This window comes from Parambassis ranga, chromosome 5 (assembly GCF_900634625.1).
Source record: "Parambassis ranga chromosome 5, fParRan2.1, whole genome shotgun sequence".
Taxonomy (NCBI): domain Eukaryota; kingdom Metazoa; phylum Chordata; class Actinopteri; family Ambassidae; genus Parambassis; species Parambassis ranga.
Window position 1 is genome coordinate 27,428,255 of NC_041026.1, and position 24,167 is coordinate 27,452,421.

Consider the following 24,167-nt stretch of genomic DNA (forward strand, 5'->3'; position numbering starts at 1 on the left):
GTCACGTCTTTGATTTATACCTTCTATCTGGCAGTCGTGTCATAGTTTAAAAAAAAAAGCGGATCTCTGTGGATACCAGCTGGGTGGTGGCTCTGTACGCAATCAAAACCCTCCAATGAGCACAGGGATGGTTTTGTTAATCACCAAGGTGTCAGGCTGCGAAGGCGGGAGACTGATAAAAAGAAAGAGAGCTGGTGGTATAAACAGGCCTTACATAACTGGTCCGTATTGATGCCAGGAGCCAGGGTGGCAGCTGATGGGAAATGGAGGAAAAGTAGAAGTACGAAATATTCAAAAAGGCCCTACTGTACCACCATATTGATTTTGCAGAATAGGAGGGAAAACTCTGAATCAACCTAAACCTGCCATGCTGAACATGACTGGCAGCAAAAGGATCAACACAGCTCCCAGCTTAATGACTCTAAAGTAAGACATAAAGAGATTTAAGCTGCTTGATGATTTTGATGATAGAAAGCAGGGCCTTTTCATATAGTTTAAAGGGAGTCAGATCAAGGTTGTAATATGGACTCTTATTCTTGAAGATAGCATACCTTTGAATTCTCTCTTATCATATTATGTGTGGCAGTTGTCTGGTAGCAATCAATAATGTGGCACTATCACACCATAAAATATTTTATCTTGGAAACCAACTGAATTATTTCAATGACATCACACAACTGTTGACCTTTTACACGCAAATTTTCACAAAAATGAATTACCCACAACTGCTGCACACTTTCACTTCTTTGTGTGAAATAGATTAAACTGATTGGTCAGCTCGAAGTAGATTGATGGGTGGTTAATCCAATCCCCTGGCAAGTATTCTTTTAAGAGTGCCTGTCCTTTCCGAACCATTTCCTAGTGTGACCTTCCAGATGGGTCTGCCTAACAAGACATCCGACACGTCAGGTTATGACCGAAGTGGCTGGACTTGTAATTTTAGATTCTCCAAACACAGTCAACTTTTTACAATAATTTACTGCAGTGATTAATATTTCCTAAAGATAATCAAATGTCATAGCCTCTGTGTACAGAAGGCTGAAGGAATGTTCCAGCTAACCATCTATGTGTATCACCTAGGAAAGTGTAAATTATTCAGTCCAGGCCTTCACACATGCAGAAGGAAATTGGAGTTAGTTGTTGAATAAAAATCACCTAAAAACAATTCTCATGTTCTTAGGGTAAAGAGGGATGTCTTTAGTATGTTTTTTTTATGTCAACCAAAGAGATGATATAATTTACGTTATTTTGTACAAGCCCTAACATAGTATCTGTGATCTTGAGCAGATGTTTTAGTTGTTTACCCTCACTTATTTAGCAATAAATTTCAACACCTCAGAGGATAAATTATTTCCAAAACTGTAATTCAAAGCAATGTTGACCACGCAATGTGAAAGCAGGCACCCTCACAGTATTTTTTTCACACCACTGTGGTAAGTTGTCCAACCAGTGTCTAAACCTTTTTTTTTAAATGACTGATTTGGCTTATGATCAAACCCTGAAATCTGGGCAAAATGTCAGGCAAGCACAGCTAAGATTGCTTCCCAGTCCAGCAGCAAGACGACCAGCTGTTCTCATACACGGCTCCCACAACTTAATAGAAGGTCGGACATTGTTTGCCTCTGCCATGACGTCCTTAATGAGAACACCAAGCAACCTTTTCTCATGTTAGCTGAAGACTCATAGTTGGTCGTGTGCAATGTATGTGTATGTGTTAAAAACCTTTTGCAGATTATTGTAATGTACTTTATCAGGCAAAGGCTTTCTTGGAGAGGTGTGGTTCTTACTGTCAGTACAGCATCAAGAAAGATGTTTAGTTAGTCATTTTTGAAGGCAAAATATGTCGTTTTAACACCCCATCCTTGACTCTATGCAGTGAGGGCAAGCTTTGCTGCATGCTATTCCTTTGGCTCTTGGCATATGTGAGACAAGTGTTGACAAAATGATTCCCTTCACATTACTGAAGAAATTGAGTTTTTATGGCCACAGTCATGAGACCTGTTTAATATGTTAATCTTGTAAAGTTGCTGTCCTGGAGCTGTTGTGTCTGTGTGGAGAAATATGCCTGCTTGCATAACTTTGACTGTTAATCAGATCACTATCAGTGGATGACCCTATCTTGTCAACAACATGACGTTAACAGCTTGAAAAACAAGCAAGAAGAAACCGTTGCATAAAGGAGAGGAGGGAAAACAACTTAATACATTAAGTGCTCTTCTTTCGTCTGGAGATGAGTCAGGTGATCGTGCAGAGATTCTCAAAGATTCTCTGTGCAAATATGGTGCTTTGGTGCAACTTATATGTTGTATGACTTTTTGCATGTTTCCCCTCTGTCAAAAACAGAGCTACGCTAAACCTGGAAAGTCTTATGTAACAGCCTTTCAAAACTGCCCCAGAATATCTGTATGTGATAACTCCTGCTTGCATCACACACACACACCCCAACTCCCCTCCCACTTTCAGACCCTTCCTCCTTCCTCTCACACCACACGTTCACTTCGTGCTGTTCTGGCAATGAAAAGTAGGGCAGGGTTTTCCTCTCTCCCTTTCCTGCTCCCTCTCTCTCTCTCCCTCCATGTCTCACCCTCTGTGGGCTGATGTAACAGTGTTAGAGCTGAGGCACTGTGTGCCCTCACTGTAACCACTCAGCTGATTACAGGTCTTATGTAAGGAGGGATTGTTGGGAGGAAAATGGGACAGAACATATGAGCCTGTTGCAGAAAAACAACAGCTCTGTGCACACCAAGCTTTTAAACAAGCTTGCCCTTTGTGTGGTTCGGTTTTAGGCAGAGCATGGCCTTCCTCGCCCTGACTTCACAAATCTGTAACTCATACTGTAACTCCTTAGTTGCAGAGTTGAAAAGTTCATAAAAGCAATGTACTCTTTGACTGTAGGCACAATCCCCCATGTGTGGGCTCAGCAGGTTGTGGGGCAGGATTTTTAGCTGAATCTTGTGTGCATGCTTTTGAATTTAGCTGCCTTAAATCTTTCTGTTGTCAACCCTTAAAAGCCTTTCTGGCACAGGGCTAACCAGTTATAGGAAACAGTAAATCAAGAAGGCAGAACATGCTTCTCTCTCTCTCCATTTCTGTCATTGTTTAACCGCCACTCTCTTTACATTTTCTCCAGCGGTCATTCTATCATCGTTTAACAGGGGACAACAAGTCAGAGAAATTCTTCAAGGTTTTTTATGACCGCATGAAGCTGGCCCAGCAGGAAATCAAAGCTACTGTCACGGTCAATACTAGTGACCTAGGTAGCAAAAAGAAGGATGAAGAACCACCAGACAAAGACACGCCAGCACGCAAAAAAGGTCAGGGGTCAGGAGTGAGGGCTATGACATTACTGGCTAGAGAAATATTGTTAATAAACATATAGTGAGGTAAAGTCCTGCCACTTGTTGTAGACCCCCATAGGACCTTATTCTGAAAAACAGGCATGTCACCTGGTCTTAATTCATTGTAAAACTGTTTGAGTTCAAACCTTGCAAAGCAAGTCTAAGAACTTTCCTTCTTGACATAGATTTATGTAGAATAAGGTTCCATTCAGTCCACTGGAAGAGGCAGGACTTTTAACAAGTGAATCTAAGATAAACCAGAAGATATTAACTAGGCATTGATTTATGTAATTTACTAATCTTTTTACTCATGTTTTCCTGTTTCTTGAGTGAAATGACATGACATGTTGTCCCTTTACATGTAAAAAAATAAAGAACATTTTTGTGCTCATCTTATCGCTTATGGTCTGAGTTTGACTCACTCTCCTGTACCTGTGGTTAGTGAAAGACGTTCCAGTGGTGGCAATGGTGACAGAGGAGGTGAAGGAGCAGCTTGTGGAGGCCTCAGTCGTCACCAAGAAGGCTTACACAACCTACCGCCGTGAGGCTGAAGCCGAAGAGCACCAAGCAACAGCTGACGGCACTCCTGTCCCGACTGCTGATAAGAGCCAGGACGAAGGCGAAATGAGTGTCATTATCACAATCATGCAGCCTATTTTGAGGCTCATGCAGCTGCTCTGCGAGAACCACAACAGAGATCTGCAGGTCAGTTTGTTGTGACTGAAAATCTTTTGTCTGAGTTGACCTGCCCCACCATCAGCCCATGACATGGTGACATTTCAATCACCATTCTCAGTTATACAGAAATGAAACCATGTTGAAAATAGACACCAGTTGCAGAACTTCCTGATGCAGCTGTTTCCATATCTTGTTTGTCGTGGTCTGGTTTCACTCTAGCAGCTCAGACAGAAGACTTCCTTCTTGCACTGATTCTGTTTATGAGGCATACCTTAATTAAATGATACCCTACTTTGCTGAATTTCTCTCTCACCTTTTGTGAACCTGCGTGGGTGCAAAGGATGGATCAACATCCAACCATACTACAGAGATGATCAATTCATTGAAAAAGTTCTTTCAAAGACATTTCTGCAGTTATTGTTTTGCTGTCTTATAGACTCACATACTTAAAAGCACCAAAAGATAGAATGGACCACTTCAAGTTGTTTTGGTATTTTGGAATACCAGATGATGTTTCTGCTTCTGTCTCTTTAGACCCTTAACTTGCATGAACTCTGCATTGTTTCCAACTTTTTTCAGAACTTTCTACGCAACCAGAACAACAAGAACAATTATAATCTGGTATGTGAGACTCTTCAGTTCCTAGACTGTATCTGCGGTAGTACCACAGGAGGACTGGGGCTACTCGGTCTCTACATCAATGAGAAGAATGTAGGACTCATCAACCAGACTGTGGAGAGCCTTACTGAGTACTGCCAAGGTCCTTGCCATGAGAACCAGGTGATTATTAAGATTAAAAAAACTTTATTTGTCCCACAATGGGGAATGTGCTCTACCTTTTCACGTTTTATGGGAGTATTAAATATTCAATTAAATATCCACTTGAATTCTGTGTAACTTTAGCCTGGAATGTGTTGTTTCTCAGCGTTACATGCTTAGCACTGCTGTGCTGAAGCCATGCAGTGCCTCATCTGCCATCAGCACCAGTGTATTCCAGGCAGTGAGCCTGTGTTTGTTCTTTGGCATAGATTAGCATGGCTTGGTCTTCTCACATGATGGTAGCATCCTCTATTCCTGCTGCTGCAGAGTCATTTTATGGCGAATGTGAAACTGGCATAACTAAACAATCCACTGGCTAAATGCAGACACTGATTTCAATTCCTTCAAACAGAGCTAGAAGGGGGGTTGTTTTCCCAGACTAAACACAGCTCTTTGTTATTACTGAGAGCAACCAGTGGTGGAATTCTTTTTTGCTTGTTTTTTAAATGCTGTCTTGGTTCAAATGTGTCGATGCACTCTATTCCATCTGACATTGTTCAATTTTATATGTAGTACATCTTAGTGACTATGGGTGTAGGATTTAATGCAATCAGCCTCATTGGGCTGTGCCACAAAGGTACATTTAATTAATTAATTAATTGTTATTTATAAATCTAGAGTGTTTTCTTTTAGTGATATCCACTGAAATTTAGTACAGATTTCTTCAAAAATAATCTTCTAAAATCAGACCGGTTAGACTTTGTTATACTGTGCATGTAAGTTGAAGAAGTTGAAGGATGTTCTGTACTCTCATGTAGCGATTGCTTGATATAACATTCTTAGATTTATCTTTGTTATTACAAATCACAGTTGCAGGTCTGGAATACACTACTATCTAATCATAGCTTTTGTGGTGCTTTAAGATGATGTGAGAGAAACTGAATTTTTTTTTATGTTGACTGACACAATTTGGAGTCTGCCTTGTTTAAGTCCTCTTATGATAATACTGGTATTTTCTTTCAGAATTGCATCGCCACTCATGAATGCAATGGGATTGACATCATCATCGCTCTCATCCTCAATGACATCAACCCTCTTGGCAAGAAGAGGATGGATCTGGTGTTGGAGCTTAAAGCAAGTGTTGACCAGTTTGCTGGTTGATTTGCTTCATGTCAGGATTGAAAAAACATTTAGTTTGTTAAAACTGAGTTTCAGCAGCTTTGGAATTTATACAGGGAAAGATACCAGTTGAGTTACACAACAGACAGTATTTCCACAGCCACAAGCATGTTGGTAGTGATATAATAAGTTGAAACCCCCCATTCACTAGGGATTACCAAGTCATAGCTGAAATTCTGGAATCATTCTTGACTGACAGTAAGCAGGCCGAAATATGCTAACACAACACTTCCTCCACAAATGCTCCCTCACAAAGACTTAAGCCAGTCAGAATATTTATATTTCCTCTTCAGTCATTTCTGATTTACTGCCTCTGTATGGTCTGGAATACTGATCACCAAGTACCCAAAATACGTCTGGTTATGTTTGATCTATTATTATTCTGCACTCTCATCTTCACAGAATAATGCCTCCAAGCTTCTTCTTGCCATTATGGAGAGTCGTCATGACAGCGAGAATGCTGAGAGGATTCTGTATAACATGAGGCCTAAGGAGCTGGTGTGTATGAGAGTACGATCATTACACTGTATTAAAAAGATGTTATTATGACAGTCGGTATTCCTGCAGGTGGAGGTGATCAAAAAGGCTTACATGCAGGGTGAGATAGAGGTGGAGGAGCCTGCTGAGGGCGAGGATGGCGAGGAGGAACACTCTGCATCTCCACGCAATGTTGGACATAACATCTACATTTTGGCACATCAAGTGAGCCAACAATGTTGTATACAATCTGTATGATGAGAGCTACATACCCATAAGCAAACGCTGTAGCACATGCATAGCCACGTAATAGACATGCACATGGCCAAAGGATTTTCAGTGACTTTATGGTCAGGTCTGTGTAATTTCCTGTGGCTGAATGTAATTCTACACTCATCTCCCCAGGCTGTGCAACACTCAATACAGTGACTGTGTGTACCACCAGTTAATTTAACAATAATGTTTGTTTACGTGTTCTGTTAGTTATGTAACAATCGCTCTTGGTCCCCACCCTGCAGCCTTTTAGAAAGCAGTACGGAATGTCATGCATTCAACAAAAGACATATAGTACTACTGTACCCAGTTACTAAAAACAAATGCAATGTTACAGTAGTGCAGCACATATTGAATTAGATCATTTACACATTGGAGTCAAAACTTTCAGGCAATATAAAAGTAGTCTTTGTGATAATTCGCTGTAATTGATCTGTTTCAGTTAGCCCGTCACAACAAGGAACTGCAGGCCATGTTGAAGCCAGGAGGGACATATGGAGAGGGTGATGAGGCCCTGGAATTCTATGCCAAACACACGGCTCAGATTGAGGTCAGTTGTTGACTTGTTGTCTGCTGTCCTGTTTGTAGTTTTTTTTAGTCTACTGTTTTACTTCAACATTTTCCCACAAATGATGTCTCTGACATCAGTTGCAAAATGTCTTTTTATTTTGAGAGCATTGCAACATGTTGTGGTGTAACTATTGTCTTGAGTTATGTGATGTTGTTTTTCTTGGCCTGCTTTTAAGGTTCATTGTGTCCCGTGACAGAATGACAAGCACCTTTGGCATGTTTGCATGATTGACTGTTTGTATTCAATGAGCCGATGGAATGCTGATTGTTGAAGTTGTTGGTTCAGTTTATTAGCTGCCTATACAAAGAAAACAAGCTCATAATCTGCAAAGTCTAATTGAAAACCTTTTCTTCATAAAAATGTGCAATCACTATTTTCTCCACTAAAATCATGTATGTGTACAGTTACTGGTTTTGCCTTAAAAAAGTGCCTCCATAAAGGATCAGAGCTTATTATCTGTGGTTGCATCAGAGAGTGTATGACTTGGCTGCTGTGATTGTGTCCAGATTGTTCGGCTGGATCGCACTATGGAGCAGATCGTCTTTCCTGTGCCTAACATCTGCGAGTTTCTTACCCAAGAGTCCAAGCTGCGTGTCTACTACACTACAGAGCGGGATGAGCAAGGTAGCAAGATCAATGACTTCTTCCTGCGCTCTGAGGACCTCTTCAATGAGATGATTTGGCAGAAGAAGCTGCGAGGTACTCAAGAGGCTACTGGTAGCACAAACACAGTACCCTGTGCGTTTTTCTCCTCAACTCTTTATCTTCTAGTGCCTTGTTTACAGTCTTGAGACACTTGCATCCCTCCAGGTCCCAACCCCCTTTCTCACATGCAGATATCATAAATGATTTTACATGTGGGCACCAAGTGTATGCTGGAGTTACATTTCACAGAGTCTACAGAATTTGAAACCCACAAAAACAAGAGTAACAGCGAACTAATGGATCTTGAATCTCAAAATTAAAAATCTAGCTGGCAACTTCAGATTTAAATTAAACAACCTTTAGTACCCTCAGTACAAACAGACAGGATGTTTGTCTAAAAGCCTTTTCTTGAAAACTATGAGATCACTTCATTTCGGTGCCCAGACACCGTGCTTTAATCTGTTCCCTTAACTCTGAAACCTGGAGGGATGAAAATGAAAAGAGCATGTAAACCTCAATAAGTTGACCCAAGTGTTAAAGTTGTTAGGCCTTTAATAATGCCCATAGACAGTTGTTAACAACAGGGAAGTTAGCTATAGGTTTTATTATGAGGGTCTTGGGATAATTAAATTGTTTCTGAGCAAGTCCTTAAGTGGCCATTCAAGGAACGACAGTTTTTACCGCTTATGCATTGATTTCATTTATCAGCCCGCTGTTCAGGTTTAACTCAACATAGCCAACTGAGTTGGAGCAGGATTCTCCAGTCTGTCCTTTGCTAATGGGATTCCTGGGTTGGCCCTCTTCATCTACCAGCCAGTTTAATGTCATGCCCAGTGAGACATTCTTTAAATTCTGCAGAGAAATTAAAGCAATGCACATTTCCTCATTGTCTGTCAGCTTTTGATTTGAGAAGCATGTTGTGGTTTGTCTTATGGTCAGACTTGGAGCAGTATAGTTTGTATAATTTTAAATGTGTGAAGATAATCACATCTCTCCTATATTAATGAATCAGCATAGCTGAAGATCATATTGTTCTGCTGGTGCTAATTGTTTTCATGGGTACTGTGAATTCAGTTGCCAAAAAGTCCCTACCTGCAGTCATCACAGTAGTAGACTCCTGACCAAGGTCTACATAGGTTGTGTGGGTGTGCCCGTTTTAACTTGTATTTGCAAATTAATGTTTTACAAACTAGGCATGAATAAACATGCTCAGTTTTAGCAGAATTCTTCCTCTTTTGACAAATCTCTGTCACTGAATGTAAATCTCTATCCGTTTAATGGGTTAGCAGAGTTGACCATCTGTGCTGCCAAGTAAATCATCCCTGTTGTGTTCTTAGCTTGGCAAATATTCACTGCAAATAAATCATATGGCATAAATTCTATGCATTTAACTGATCTTTGATGCAAAACATAGATCACTCATTGTGCATGTTTTACTTCTTCAACTAGTGCTCAAATAAGTAAACTATGTTTGTGTAAGGCAGAGAGGTTTCGATGCTGCAATGCTGTCTCTGCACTAAAGTGACCTATGTTCATATGCTTCATTTTTCTGTCCTCCAGCCCAGCCCATCCTATACTGGTGCTCCAGGAACATGTCATTCTGGAGTAGCATCTCCTTCAACCTGGCTGTGCTTATGAACCTGCTTGTGGCCTTCTTTTACCCACTGGAAGGTGGTGTCCGTGGAGGTCAGTATATTTAGTGTGTTCATGTTACCCTTCAACAAAAAGGGATTTTACATTACTTTTCTGTGGTTATGCTTCATCTTTAAAACAATTGCATGGAGTTGCATGCATGCAGATCCAACATGTAGTCAAGGTTTACTAATCAGGTGTAGTTGCAGAGTTACCAACAATAAATGCAATTGTGTGGTGCAGCTGGCCAAGGTGCACTGGGGGACACATTTAGCTCTAAATACCATTGCAAAGGTCAAATTTGGGTCATGGTAACTGTGTGTTGAATATGCACCTATTGGCATTGGCACAAACACTTGGAGGACAGCAGCCTGCTTGATAGAGCCCTGATTGTGATCTGTATGCACTGTGGTTAACACAGTGAGTGTGACTATGATTCAGGGATTGCGCAGGAGGCCTATGGTACGGATTTCACATTGACAGAAACCTGTAAACCGAAGATGAGCAAGAAGAAACTGGGTTATGGCTTTCTATTTATTGTGACACCTTATCACATGCACACCCTTCAGGTGCAGCTTTCTGCTGTCAGCTAAAAAGCTCAGTGTGTATAACAGGAAGTTGTCCTGAATCACCCCAGGGCATAAAGAGATGAAAAGCTTTTTCTCTGATATTGAAAGGAAGGGCTATTGTTTCATGTAGGCAACCACACCCACATTCAACTGTAATCACAGGTGTGAACATAAACAGAGTGCTACGATCTCTTTCCTTTTTGTCAAGTTGGTTATGTAGAAAACAAAAAGTGTCTCAGACTCCTCTTTATCAATTTATAACAATTTAGAATACTGGCGTTAATGCACAATTGTGTAATAGTGAATAGTCTGAGCACTCGTGACAATTTGTTGCTCAAACAGCAGTTTTTAACTGTGCTTTAAAAGCAGTAATAAACAACAAGGCTTTTCAATTTGAGATCTTAAAGCAAATGATTGATGCCTTCCTCATGTGACTCTCATAGTCACATACCACAGTGCAGCTTTTTTGCAGTTGATTTACAGCACTTGGCATGCCGTCAGATCACATACAGTAAGAAGCATTATTAGTTTAAATCCTCCACAGGACTCTGACAGAACACTGTGCTCCCGTGCCTGTGGTTTGGGTGTAGCCTCACACCTCCCTCAACCAAAGTGAGTGTCACCACAAGTGGAAGTGTAATGAGAATGTAATCCTAGCTAAAGATTTGAATCTTGAGCTTCAGCTCCATCACAAAAGACCAACACGGATTTGCTCTTAATGAAGCCCTGACCTGCTTATTGATATGTTATCTTTTCTGAGCTTGGCACTAACATGACTCAGCATGTTATCAGATTTCTAGTCTCATTTTCACACTGGTAGTTGTTTGAGTAGTCTTCCTCTCCAAATGTATCACTTCTGGTAATAAGGTGTTTGATTCAATGCGTGTGACGACTGTAAAGACTTACTGAGGTTACCCCACAAGGCCAGAATCACTGGCAGGAAATACAATACCAATCTACAGCACTGACTGTGGAGGTTAAGATACCATTGAAAGTGACACCTACACCTGATAAGTGAGAAACGCAACAAAAAATGAAATGGCAGGTATTTTATTTAACTTCCCATTTAATCACAGCTTTCCGAGATTTGGCTGCCAGCTGCTGTAAGCAGTTACAAAGCTGAACCTTATTAGTGTTTTCAAATTTCGCCCGTTGCTATGACAAAGGTCAACACAACAGATTGGTTTTATTGTGAGATTCTCATTATCACGTACCATACTTGAATATATCATCTGCCAATAACATGAAACTGATACATCTACAGAAAGTCTGTTTTGTTCTGATATGATGGTTAAACAATAAATTGTGGTCACACTGAAATATTTTTGGACTTCATCGATCTTTTTTAACAAACATCCTTGCCCTGAAGCATCTCTGTAATGTAAAATACAGTTTACTGTGTATAAACATCAAAAACTCACTAACAGTGCATTTACATCAACTAGAAAAAACATAAAAAATGTTTAAAATTTCAAATATTTGTCATAGATTTATCACTGAAAAAACTGGGAAAATCTGTAGGGTCAGAAAGTGTAGCAGATTACTTTAGATACAGAATAATCATTCAGACTTAGATAAGGTAATACCAGTTCCTACATGAGAGGAGCTGTTTCACAAACCAAAGGAATAAATAAACATGTCTTTACATGTAGTTTCTGTTTTCTTTTTGTTTTTCTGTCCCTTATTTCTTTTCCTTTTTTCTCAGTTCTCCTTGAGGGCAGTTTTTGTGGGGATGGGAAAAGCCGCAGCCGTTAGGGCCTCCATTGTTCCAAAGCAAAGAGAAGACACACATTGTGATTCACATAAACTTTCAATTGTTCTGCCTGGGGTCAAACGGCGAGGTCCCCTTTGTTTGAACTTCCTCGCAGTTGCGTAGAGGACACAAAAAAGAAAGTAGTTTTAGCCTAGAGTTAAAGAGCCCATGTGATTTTCAGTGTCAAAGGTCTCCTGAAAGCTTAGGGGTTCATTCCAGTGCACAGAAGTGGGTTAAGTCTGTTCAACTTCAAGCTAGTTACAGTATCAAATGAAAAGACAAATGTTATCCTCAAGGAGTAAACAGATGAACACATACATATACACATGTACAGTCCTAGACTAATAAAACTGATGTGTTTTGGTAATATTTATGCTAACTGCTTGTAAAAAAAAAAAAAAAAAAAAAAAAAAAAAAAAAAAGCTAAATTGACTATGACTAGCATATGAGACAAGCTTAATTGTAGTCACACCATAAAATCCCCATAAACATTATTATTATTATTGCATGCAGTATTTATATTTTTGTCAATGGATGTTTCCCTGTAGGTGGGTTGTAAGAAGAGAGAAGAGAAGTGGCTAGGAACATTTCCAAGCAGTAACCAGAACAGTGGAAGTCCTTAAAATAATCACCTTTAATGACTCCAGACTGTACATTCTCTGTATGTTAGTACAGTGGTGGCTTGAGTAAACCTGTAGTAGCCACCACAGGCTGTGGCCACAAATGTGACACATGTGGAAGAAGACAGTAAAGCTGAAGCTTAGCTGCCTGTCTACAATAAGAGAAAGTCTGATATGTAAAGTGGGGTGTAAGTAGTTTAGTGTAAAGGTCAGTCTCTCTATCTTCTTACAGCTGCAGAGTAAGCAAGTAAGAGAGATGAATGGCCTTAGACCGTGGGTGTGTGACGTCCAATCTACCGTGTGCTGGGTTGGCTGCCAGGTCAGAGCACCCAGGCGGCCTGTTACGATGCAGTACCTAGGATCATCCCTGATGAATCTGGCAGCAGCCAAGTGTATTTTTAGCCAACAGGAAGTTATGTAACAAGTACCTGTCATGTGATCTGTACACAGACAGAAGAGTAGAAGGAGGCCTCAGAAGGGAGGGAGACACTGAGTATTCTTGGTGCCTCAGACAAAAGAGAACCTGACCGACTTCCTGCAACTTGATGAATACGTTTTTGTGTTAGCGCAAAAGAATCAGATTAACATTAACAAAGTGAAGCAGGCTTTCCACTGCATGCTAGTCAGAGGTTGGCACTGAGTTAGTTCCTGGTGAGGTCACGATAATGCTTTGCCGCCCTACAGTGATTAATTTAAATTTAAATAAACATAGCTTTTTTGTGAAAAATTAAAAATAAATAAATAAATAATATCAACATAGACAGGCCAGGGACGAGGCTGTCCAAGTCCAAGAAATGCAAACCTGTAAATCACTTTTCACAAAGTGATTGTTTTAATATAATTATCCTACATTTACACATTTTATGTGTACAGACCTACCAGAAAGCGGTCCACAGAAAAGATGACGTTTTTAAATGAGTGACCACTAAAGTAGAGGAGTAAGAAGAAGAGGTATGTTTATGCAATTTATATTTTCCCAAATTGGAAATACTTCAGAATTTTGGTAAAAATGTCTACGTGATTACTCAGAACTAAACTTTGCAACTGCACAGCTCATCTATTTCTACCTTAGGCTACCTGGTTATCAATCACCCCGCCAGCTTTAGCTTCCTCACCGTCTTTTTTTCGTTTAAAATCACTTGTGGAAGCATGAATGTGTTATTAGAAGGTTTGACATCACACTAACATCAAAGGTAGAGAAGGAGAACTGAAAACAACACTTGTTCCTTATTTAAAATAATAAAAAAAATCTCCATGGAAATAATGTTTCAGTGAAAAGAGGATACATGCTCTCACTTTATTACTACTACTACTACTATGAAGTGAAAACCTATACTATAAACATTTGCGGTCATGTTGATGGCATGTAACTGTCAGTATAAAAAACTGATTTTCTCTCATTGAAGTCATGGTGTTGGGATATCCATCACTCCTGAATTAGCACCTAACAACAACAAAAACATGTAAAACCTCAAACCTCTGTCTAATGTGCGTGCTTTCATTTATCAGGCACTCTGGAGCCCCATCTGTCCGCTCTGCTGTGGATGGCCATGCTGGTGTCTTTGGCTATTGTCATAGTGTTGCCTCAGCCTCATGGCATCAGGGCACTCATCGCCTCCACCATCCTGCGCCTGATCTTCTCTGTAGGCTTAGAGCCCACGTTGCTTCTGCTGGGAGGTTTCAATGTAAGTCTGCATTGGTGCGTTTCTGAAAAGTGATATTGATGCAAGATGAGATTCTGCTGATTCATGTGTTGTGCGGTTGCCATTGTTTCTTAGTTATGTAATAAAGTCATCTTCCTGATGAGTTTCGTTGGAAACCGTGGAACCTTCACACGCGGATACAAAGCCATGATCATGGATGTGGAGTTCCTCTACCACCTTCTCTACCTGATTATATGCTCCTTGGGGGTCTTTGTCCATGTCTTCTTCTACAGCTTGCTAGTATGTGAGCGCACACAATATATATCCACATAAACATATAATCCTGCACTGATAATATACAGACAGTGCACTATTGTTCATTTGCATGGCTTCCCCTGCAGAGAAACGTGATGATTTTTATTCGCCCACATGATGTTCTTTCTTTTTGATGCACGTTTCATGCATAGAAACTGTACACACATCTCTGAATCCTTCTTCTTTCCAGCTCTTTGATCTGGTTTACAGAGAAGAGACTTTGCTGAACGTAATAAAGAGTGTCACCCGCAATGGCCGCTCTATTGTGCTGACAGCTGTGTTGGCACTTATCCTCGTCTACCTCTTCTCTATCGTGGGCTATATCTTCTTTAAAGACGACTTCATACTGGCTGTCGACAGAATACCCAACAAAACACTAGGTAGGTTCATATACAGCTTTCCTCTCACAAGAGACTTTCTTATGGAATGTTTTCCTCCAAAATGCATACTGGATGTAAGAAAAATCAACAGTGTAGGAGTGTAACAGAATCTTTAATTTTCGTTAAAAGAATAAATGTTTTGCTGCACATGTCTTATGTTCATGACTGTATAGAACATGGAGCCAGTATGGTGGGAGAGTTCTTTTCTGGTGGCGTGTGTCAAAAAGAAAATGGAGAAAACTGTTCATCAGAGTCCATGGTGGACGGTAGGTTGACTAAAGCATGTGCATGTGGTGGAGACTGTGGGATTGGGTCAACGGGTTCTTTGGATGCATAAGATTTTTTTGTTGTTGTTACCGTGTTCATGTCTTGTATGTAAAGGGGGGGTGTGCTCTGACTCACCTAAACCAGATCTATCACATTAAGCTACAAATCTGTGCAGCAGGGTTGGTCATGGGATAAAACCTAGCTCAACCCCAAGGGTTTAGGCTCCTTGTGCTCTCAGGAGACAAAGTCTAAGACCTGATATTGGGGCCCAGGGTTGAGAGGTCAGCAACTAATAGCCATCAGGTACAAGCAGGTCGATGAGTCCACCATGTGACGGTACAGAGAAGCTCTCACTGCAAACAATGAGTTCTTGCAAACCGACTGACCCTGGAGGGCAAAGCCACCCTTCAGAGATGAACACATGCTGCACCTTAATTGATCAGCCAACCATGTCAAGTCCTCAGATTAGGGGCCTGACCTCGTCTGGTCTTCCCTAGCCATCATGACCTTGCTGGTTAATTATGGTAGTTTGGTGACTTGTTTTGTGTAGATATTTTAAAAAATTCCCAATTGTAGAAATGCCCTCACAGACCTTGAATAGAGCTGATTTAATAAACAAAAAATAAATCATGAAATCATGTTCAAATGCATATAACCGCTAAGTACATTATATGGATCTAAATTCTTCTATTTTTGTTCACTTTATTTTTTATTTTGTTAGTAGTTAAGTTAATAAAGTAGACAAAGCTTTGCATTCAGCCTAAACATGATACATTTTGGTATGTCTCCTCAGCTTCTCTTGCCATCCAGCCTTCAGCAGTAGTGATTGAGGACAAGGAACGAACATGTGACTCCTTGCTCATGTGCATTGTCACTGTATTGAGCCACGGCCTGAGGAGTGGGGGAGGTGTTGGGGATGTCCTCCGGAAACCATCCAAAGAGGTACAAACAACATATTCCATTGACAACCCAAAATAATTCAGTTTTATCTTTAATCTCTGGACTTTTACGCGGTCTTTAACATTCTATGCATTCCACAAGCACACATGAAAAAATTTAATTCAGTAGAATTAAATTAAAGTGGTTAGAGAAACTGATTTGAGATCTTAAAGGGGGCATTTATAATTTAATAAGGCGATGAAAGGAATCAACCATTCAATTTTCTCCAGCTTCGAAAAGTACATCACATTTTCCGCTCAATAACCAAAAAAACATAAGTGATGGCCAATTTTTTTGTCCAGTGGATGGATGCCATTAAGAAGGTTGTGTGTCTGAAGGAGATCTAAATGAATGTACTCTGCTGATAGTTCAGAGGTTGCATAGAGGACTTTCATAACTCCAAGTATGCTAGAAAAAGCATTAATGGTGCTTATGCAAGATGAAGACACGCTTGTACTCTAGCGCAACATGCTTCAGATCTGCAGCTTGACCCAAAGAATGAAGACTCATACAGACTTATATAAACTTCTCTTAGCTAAACTTTTGTGTGTACTCAGTTATGTCAGGTGTCGCAGGGACACACTCTAACTTCAGTGCTAGATTTCGACTCATTCTGTTTACAAATGGATTTTTTTATTATTGACAAATTAATTTTAAGCTTTACTGTGAGGAATGAAATACGTGCAGAGTGTAGGGGAAAGTGTGTGTGCTCACCTGTGGTGTTCAAAAACATGTACAATGAGGACAATTTGCAATCTCTTATGTGGCTCATGCAAGTGTGATGTGGAAAATTGAAACCTCTCTCTCTTTTAACACTAATTGATTTTTTTTTAATTGATTACTCTCACCAGTTTCCTATTTGTCTTCAACAGGAACCCCTGTTTGCAGCCAGAGTCATCTATGACCTGCTCTTCTTCTTTATGGTCATCATTATTGTCCTCAACCTCATCTTTGGTGTCATCATCGATACATTCGCTGACCTGAGAAGTGAGAAGCAAAAGAAAGAAGAAATCCTGAAGACGACATGTTTTATTTGTGGTGAGGATTTTTCATTGCTGTCCTGATCACATTTTCTTTTACCAGAGACATTCTGTTTACTCAGCAGACTCTACTTTGACACGTCTTTTCCTGTCTTCTTCCACTTGTTTCTTTGAATTGAAGAAACCAAAATGAAATTGAAGAGCTTTTGGTTCCACTCAAGTTGAAGCTATGCCAAATATGTGGTGCTGCATGCAGCCTTAAATGAAGGCACACACTCAGCATGTGTGAACGCAGAGGCTTGCAGATAACTATAAAATTAAGAGAACTCAAGTGGTCTGCTCGGAGCTGGCACTTGTATAAGCATGCGACTGCTGTTGTGCGTGTCACATCAGGGCTGTTTGCAAAATGGGGGCTGTTTTTCTGGGTAAACAATTGAACGCCTCCTCTTCCCAGAATGAATGGTTAGTCATGGCAGGTGCTGCTGTGGAGGAGGAGTGTTTCTTCCTGTTACCATATGTATCTTGACCATGTTAGACTGTACGTACACTCAGACGCTGGCTTCAGCTGTCACTGAGAAGGTCACGTACTATATTTTATCTAAATAATCAGTGGTCCTTTTGTCTGCTTTTAAGGTGTATTCTTCTTTTGTAAATGCAGTGGAAGAATGGATTATAGAGATTTGGTGTGACAAACAATGTGTAGAAATTTTTTTTTAGCATTTAGTTTGTCCATTCCCTCATGACCCCACTTCCTGTTGTTTTTTCAGTCAGTCATCCTCATTTAGGTCACAAGAATGATTATGTCATCGCGAAGTGTATTTCTTCACTCTTGCTGAGAAATGAGAGTAATACTTGCTTGGTGCATGTGTGTGTGTGTGTTTGTGTCCTGTATGTGTGGCTGTGTCCTTTCATTTTTAGGTTTGGAGAGAGACAAGTTTGACAATAAAACAGTTACCTTTGAAGAACACATCAAAGTCGAGCACAACATGTGGCACTACTTGTTCTTCATTGTCCTGGTGAAGGTCAAGGACTCAACAGAGTATACGGGCCCAGAGAGCTATGTGGCTGAAATGATCAGGGTAAGTATATTGACGTGCACATGCACTTTTTGAACTGCTCCAACTACATAAATACCACATAAATACAATCACAGATTCCACTTTCAGAATAAGCCAAGAATGAATCCAAGAGTTTTCTGATATTATAATGTTTTTGTTTTATACAGTGCTAATCACAAAACTAATAACGATAATTAAAAATCAATGATAAAATAAAAGAATAAAAGCAGTATCATATTGTTTTACATCTGTAGTAGTTTCCCTTCACACTTTTACTCCTTTGACCACTGTGAGGTCTAAAACACAGACCTATTCACTTCTGCAAGACAAAGATTCTCAGACACTCTTTTTTACTTGCAAGGGGAGACGTGCACCACCTGTGCCACTGACAATCTCCAACGTCCCTTTCCCTGTGAGCAGTATGTATTAAGCACAAATAATAAATCACGGTTACATGGGCAGGTGTTATTAAAAAAGTTGCATGGGTATTGATATTTTTAATGAGGAGCCCTTTCATCATGGGAGTGCATGTGCCTCACTCCCTTCTGTGGCCTTGGCTGGCATATGAGTGATAAAGAGTGGAATGTGCAAAGAACAGAATATCCACAGAGCAAAATATGATACAATTTACCTACATAGCCCCAGCATCCACAAAAAAGATAAATAAATCACACATGGCAAGAATTCAATGAATACCTTCAACACAAATGCTGACATCAACTTATTTCCTTTTGAAATGTTAGCCCAGGTAAAAATCAGACAACACATGCAGAGTGTACTGTGTGAAATGCCGCTGTGGTCTTTACTGAGGTTAACCGTCACTCATGAAGAGCTTTGTAGATGCTGTGTGACTCCAGTGTTCAGGTCTATATGGACAGGACTGTTTGTTGCAGCCGTTTTGTTTCCTGCTCTGGCGACAGGCAGGCAGGCAGTCATTTAATTATTTTTTTATTTTGTAACCTCATTTACCCCAAAGTACCAGGACTGCGTTATGTAATCCCCGCCTCCGTGACCTTGAATCCTTTCAAAGTATTATCACATCAGTCAGCTTTGTGAGTGGAGAATTAACTTCTAGACTGAGTCTGCTGTTGGCATAAAATGTGTTAATCCCCAAAGCACCATGCCTTTGTTTAATCATTAAAAACACACAAAGGTCTTACCCTGAATATCACCACATCATGAGTAACAAAACCAGGAGCTACTTTTTGTATATAATATTTTTTTTAAATTATGATCAGTAATCAGATACATTGACACGTGAATCAGCAAGATAAAATCTCTGGAAATTTGCCATGAATAAAATCACACTCATTGCCTCACCAAGACATTTTAACTGCAAAAGGAAAGCCCCTTCTTCTGAAGTGGTTGCTTCCCTGACGCACTTGTGCTTCACTCAGTTTCTGACACAGTTTCTTATTAGATGCCATTTAGCCCACTTTCTTTCCCTTTTTTGCCTTGATCTGCTACACTCAGTCTTGTGAGGAGCCACCTGATTTGGAATTAACCTCCATCCTCTCTCCCATTAACCTTGCACCCTGCTGAGCCAAGATGAGTTCGTCAAGGGTATGCTTAGACCAACAGGTTCATGGGTTCAGGCTTTGCAAGTAAAGGCACGCATTGAAAGACCCCAATGACCCCCAATGACCCATCAGCTGACCCGGTCATTCTTTACAATAACTCTCAGCTTTACATGCCAGTGTTTAATGCGGGGCCTTCCTGTCATGTTGTTTTAGTTATCTACAATGATTGTAGTGTTCACACAACATTTGTCATGAAAAGCATACATATTACATAAATTATGGTAGTTGAGTGTTGTCGTATGCAGAAAATACAGTGCCTTGCAGAAGTATTAATACCTCTTGACATTTCCACATTTTGCCATGTTGTTAAGTGTATTTTAGTGGAATATTATGTGAAAGACCAACACAAAGTAGCACATAATTGTAGAAGGAAAATGATACGTGGTGTTCAAGATATTTCACAAGTAAAAACCTGAAAAGTGTTGTAACTGCAACTGCAATTTTAATTATAACGCACTTTAAAAACAACCAGGTTGACCAAAGTGCTACAATCATCTAAAAATGCAATAGAATAAACTAAAAACAATAAATGATGAATGTAGAATAAAATAAATAAAATAAAATCAGGTCAAATGTCAACATCTCAAGTGGGGCCAATGTGAACAAGTGCGTTTTAAGAAAAGATTTAAAAACATGTACAGAAGAGGCCTGTCTAATGTGCAGAGGCAGGTTGTTTCAAAGTTTTGGCGCTGCCACCGCAAAAGCTGCAGTCGAGAGATAGACGACTGACTCACCCCAAAATAAAGTGCATTACAGTAATCCAGCCAGGTGGTTGGCATGGAATACTGTTTCAAAGTGCTTTTTAGTTAAAAAGTGCTTTATCTTGGCTAGCTTCTGTAGGTAAAAGAAGCTTGACCTTACAACGGATCGAATTTGGCTTTCAAGCTTTAAGTCAGGATCCATTTAAACCCAGGTTCACAATCTCTAGTTTGCAGTACAGTTTCAAGTCATCCAGGTCTGCAGGGGCCGCACCCGCAGGGCTGGGGCCAAAAATTATTACCTCCATCTCATTGAGATTTAGCATGTTCAGTGCCATCCAAGATTTAATGTCCTTCAGACACATGTGAAGCGATTTCATAGACAGTCCATCCTTCTTGTTAAGGGGAATATAGATTTGGCAGTCATCTGCATAGCAATGGAAGGATATGCCATGTCTTCTGAGGACTGAGCCCAGGGGGAGCAAATACAAAGAAAACAGAATAGGGCCTAAGATGGATCCCTGTGGGACTCCATAAGGCAGTGGAGCCTTGGAAGATTTGCAATCCCCGTCGGTCACTAAAAGTTCGATTTAACAGATAGGACCTGAACCAGGCAAGAGCAGGACCTGCTATGCCAACCCAGTGCTTCAAGCGAGAAATTGAAATATCATGATCCACAGTGTCAAATGCTGCAGTTAAATCCAGCAGCACAAGAACCACACAGTCACCTTCATCACATGATAAAAGATATTCATTAAAAACTCCTAAAAGTGCTGATTCAGTGCTGTGCAATGCTTTAAAACCTGACTGGAAAATCTCCAACAAATTGTGCTCATTTAAATGTGCAATTATCTGATTGTAGACATTTTTTTCCAAGACTTTAGATAAAAAGGGCAGTTTGGAGATTGGCCTTAAGTTTGCAAGAGTATTTGTATCCAGCCCGGGTTTTTTTCAGAAGTGGCTGCACAACTGCATGTTTAAAATTTGTGCACCCCAGAGGTAGGGCTGCCATTAACAATAGTCAGAATAGATGAGCCCACAGTAGGAAAAACCTCCTTCAGAAGGCATGGAGGAACAGCATCATGGGGTGAACCTGAGGGCTTAAGGTGACCCACCTCCCCTTGCAGCTGGGTGAGAGTGACAGGCTCAAACTGATGGAAGACAGCCGAGCACAAGGGAGGGGCTGAAGGGTCAGATGTGGGCAGCGTGATCCACTGTTGTGTGTATATGTATTCAGCCCCCTTTACTCTGATAGCCCTAAATACAATCTGGTGCATCCAACTGCCTTCAGAAGTCACCTAATTAGTAAACAGAGGGCGCCTGTGTGTACTCATTATCAGTATAAATACAGCTGTAAAGTTGTGCACTCCACAAATTTGACTTTTGTGGAAGAGTGGCAAGAAGAAAGCTGTTGTTGAAAGATAGCAGTAACAAGTCCCATTTGACGTTTGCCACAAGCCATGTAGGGGACACAGAAAACATGTCAAAGAAGGTGCTCTAGTCAGGTAAGACCAAAATTAAACTTTTGTGTGGCATAATAATAACACGTGAAAACACCATCCGCACACTAAAGCATGGTGGTTAGATGGTCAAAGTTGATGGGAAGATGGATGGACTACATAAAGGACAATCCTGGAAGAAAACCTGTTAGAGGCATCAAAAGACAGGAGATCAAGGTCCACCTTAACAACGACCCTGAACTATAACAACAAAAAAATGGTTTCGATCATAGCTTCTTCTTTTTCGCCACACTTTTCTTTTATTATTTATTTGTGAAACACCATGTGAAATATTTTACCACTCCCAGTACCATTTGACAGAGATACAGACAGAAATACACATTAAAAACAATGTATGCAATATAGTGTGCAGTGTGAATATATTGATTTAAGTGCACCAACTTTGCAGAAATCTTCATGAAAACACTGCAAATATGTGATAATTAACCAGCATTTATACCAATTTATATTTATCTGTTTTAAGGGGACAAATAATCAAATGCATTAATGATTCCACCTTCGGGTGTTTGATGTGCCTTCTGTAATCAAGATTTCTTTCCACTGTTTATCAGTGAGGTTCCTCAGAAATGTTATATATAAGGCACCATTTTTTTTCAATCTGTACAGCCTCTCTTGCCGTGTTTCGATTTGTTTGTTCTACAGCAACATGGAAGAAGCAGCAGGACAGTAAGGGGGTGTAGAAGTCAGACTACTCTGACAATGACTGGGTCTGACGTCAATGGTGGAGGGCTCTGGGTGAAATGTCACGTCTAAGGTGTAAAAAGATGACGCTCGGTTCACACTGGTTGCGCTATTTCTTTAACCTTATCTGTCAGTGTGAGTTAGATGTTAGATATTTTTTGGTGTTTATTTGCATATTTGTAGAGTGAGTGGGCTGTCAGCCTGTCAGGTGGCTTGTGGCATGACTGTGACGTTTTCTGTTGCTGTTTTAACCACAGAGCATCCTGTTTCTCTGTCATGGCCCGTGCGGTTTTAATAATGAAAAATGTACTTCCGTCATTTCCATTGAACCTGAGTCTTAAGTCGTGCCTGCACTTATCAGTTTACTGGAAGTGCTTTCATTTGTAAACACTGGGGATGGAAAGAGGGCCGGGCTGCTGTCAACAAAGTCGTCAAACAAACAAAATGTGCCTATATGGTCGGCAGGCAAGTACACAATGGGGGGGAAAAATGACCTGTGTCATTTTTTACTAAATGCAAGAAGCTGTTGTAATGGGAAAAATATTTCCTTATGGATTATATCTAATATGAAATCATTTCAACTATGATAAAAACAACCAGCACATTCTTACAGTTGTCATGTGAAGTAAATACAAAAACGTGTATTTATGAAAACAAGTGGGTATGAGTTGGGGGTGTAAACACAGCCTCTGTCTCTTTGCGTTCAGGAAGTGGAACTTGCTCACAGCCATCCGCTCCTCCTTTCAGAATGACTTTATGATACTCGTTATCTTACTGTTGTGTGATTCCCCTCTGGCTGCCGCCTGACCCAGCACTGGTTTGTGGTATACACGGACACCTCACTCGCCCCTACGTCTCCAAATCAACCGCTGAAACCAAGGGACTTTTTTAGTCCAGTTCTTAGGCACTGCATCAGTGACCTCAGTGACTGTGCAACATCCTCTTCTTTCATTCATGCTGCATCAATACAAATGGCTCTGCTGATTGAGGGCACATGACAGCGACATGAATGTGTGTTTATGAAGAATTAAAGACAGAAGTGTTCACATGACTGCTCGTTTGGGAGAGGACACAATAACAGTGGCATGTGGTAGTCAAGCGCTAAAGGAGTCAGAAGTGTGAAAGAATGCAGCTGAGTTGCTGTCAGAAAAGCACAACGTGTGACCTGCTGGATTTCATGCTCTCCAAACTTTTTTTTATATTGTGCATATATTTAATTACTAATTAATTTAATAACAATACCTATTTTTTTCGATTTTAATGTTATTTTTTTATATACATTTCTATCATCTCATTTTTAATCCTGGTTAATAACAAAACAGAAATACCCTTTTATTTGCTTCATGGTGGTATCTGACCTACATAGTCAGATGTTTCTAATTAAACCTACATGTTCCACTGTGCAAAACTACCATCATAACATGACAAAGGCCACCATCCATCCGTAGCCACATAAACACCTCAATGTTTCAGTGGAAATAATGAACCAACTGCTCCTAAAATACCTTTTACCTCTATTTAAGAACACATGTTGCTGCAGACACTAATGTGTGAGTGCAACAAGTATTACTTAAAATAGTAGACTAACCAAGATGTTAGCATGTTGCATTCC

General features: G+C 40.2%; 1 protein-coding gene across 7 annotated transcripts in view; it reads left to right on the plus strand.

Annotated features, from left to right (window-relative positions):
• itpr1b (inositol 1,4,5-trisphosphate receptor, type 1b) overlaps window positions 1–24,167 on the plus strand; it is a 66,657-nt gene that overhangs the window by 39,027 nt on the left and 3,463 nt on the right. For 4 of the 7 annotated variants that reach the window (XM_028405305.1, XM_028405306.1, XM_028405307.1 and 1 more), the window contains 16 exons: window positions 3,131–3,314; window positions 3,781–4,043; window positions 4,596–4,796; window positions 5,799–5,909; window positions 6,357–6,452; window positions 6,522–6,656; window positions 7,147–7,254; window positions 7,782–8,013; window positions 9,481–9,606; window positions 14,004–14,179; window positions 14,273–14,437; window positions 14,643–14,832; window positions 15,006–15,098; window positions 15,893–16,041; window positions 16,911–17,076; window positions 17,937–18,097. In XM_028405305.1, the coding sequence (XP_028261106.1) occupies window positions 3,131–3,314; window positions 3,781–4,043; window positions 4,596–4,796; window positions 5,799–5,909; window positions 6,357–6,452; window positions 6,522–6,656; window positions 7,147–7,254; window positions 7,782–8,013; window positions 9,481–9,606; window positions 14,004–14,179; window positions 14,273–14,437; window positions 14,643–14,832; window positions 15,006–15,098; window positions 15,893–16,041; window positions 16,911–17,076; window positions 17,937–18,097 (2,556 nt within the window). The remainder of the gene's footprint in view (window positions 1–3,130; window positions 3,315–3,780; window positions 4,044–4,595; window positions 4,797–5,798; window positions 5,910–6,356; window positions 6,453–6,521; window positions 6,657–7,146; window positions 7,255–7,781; window positions 8,014–9,480; window positions 9,607–14,003; window positions 14,180–14,272; window positions 14,438–14,642; window positions 14,833–15,005; window positions 15,099–15,892; window positions 16,042–16,910; window positions 17,077–17,936; window positions 18,098–24,167) is intronic. The other 3 variants (XM_028405308.1, XM_028405310.1, XM_028405312.1) reach the window with 1 other exon arrangement.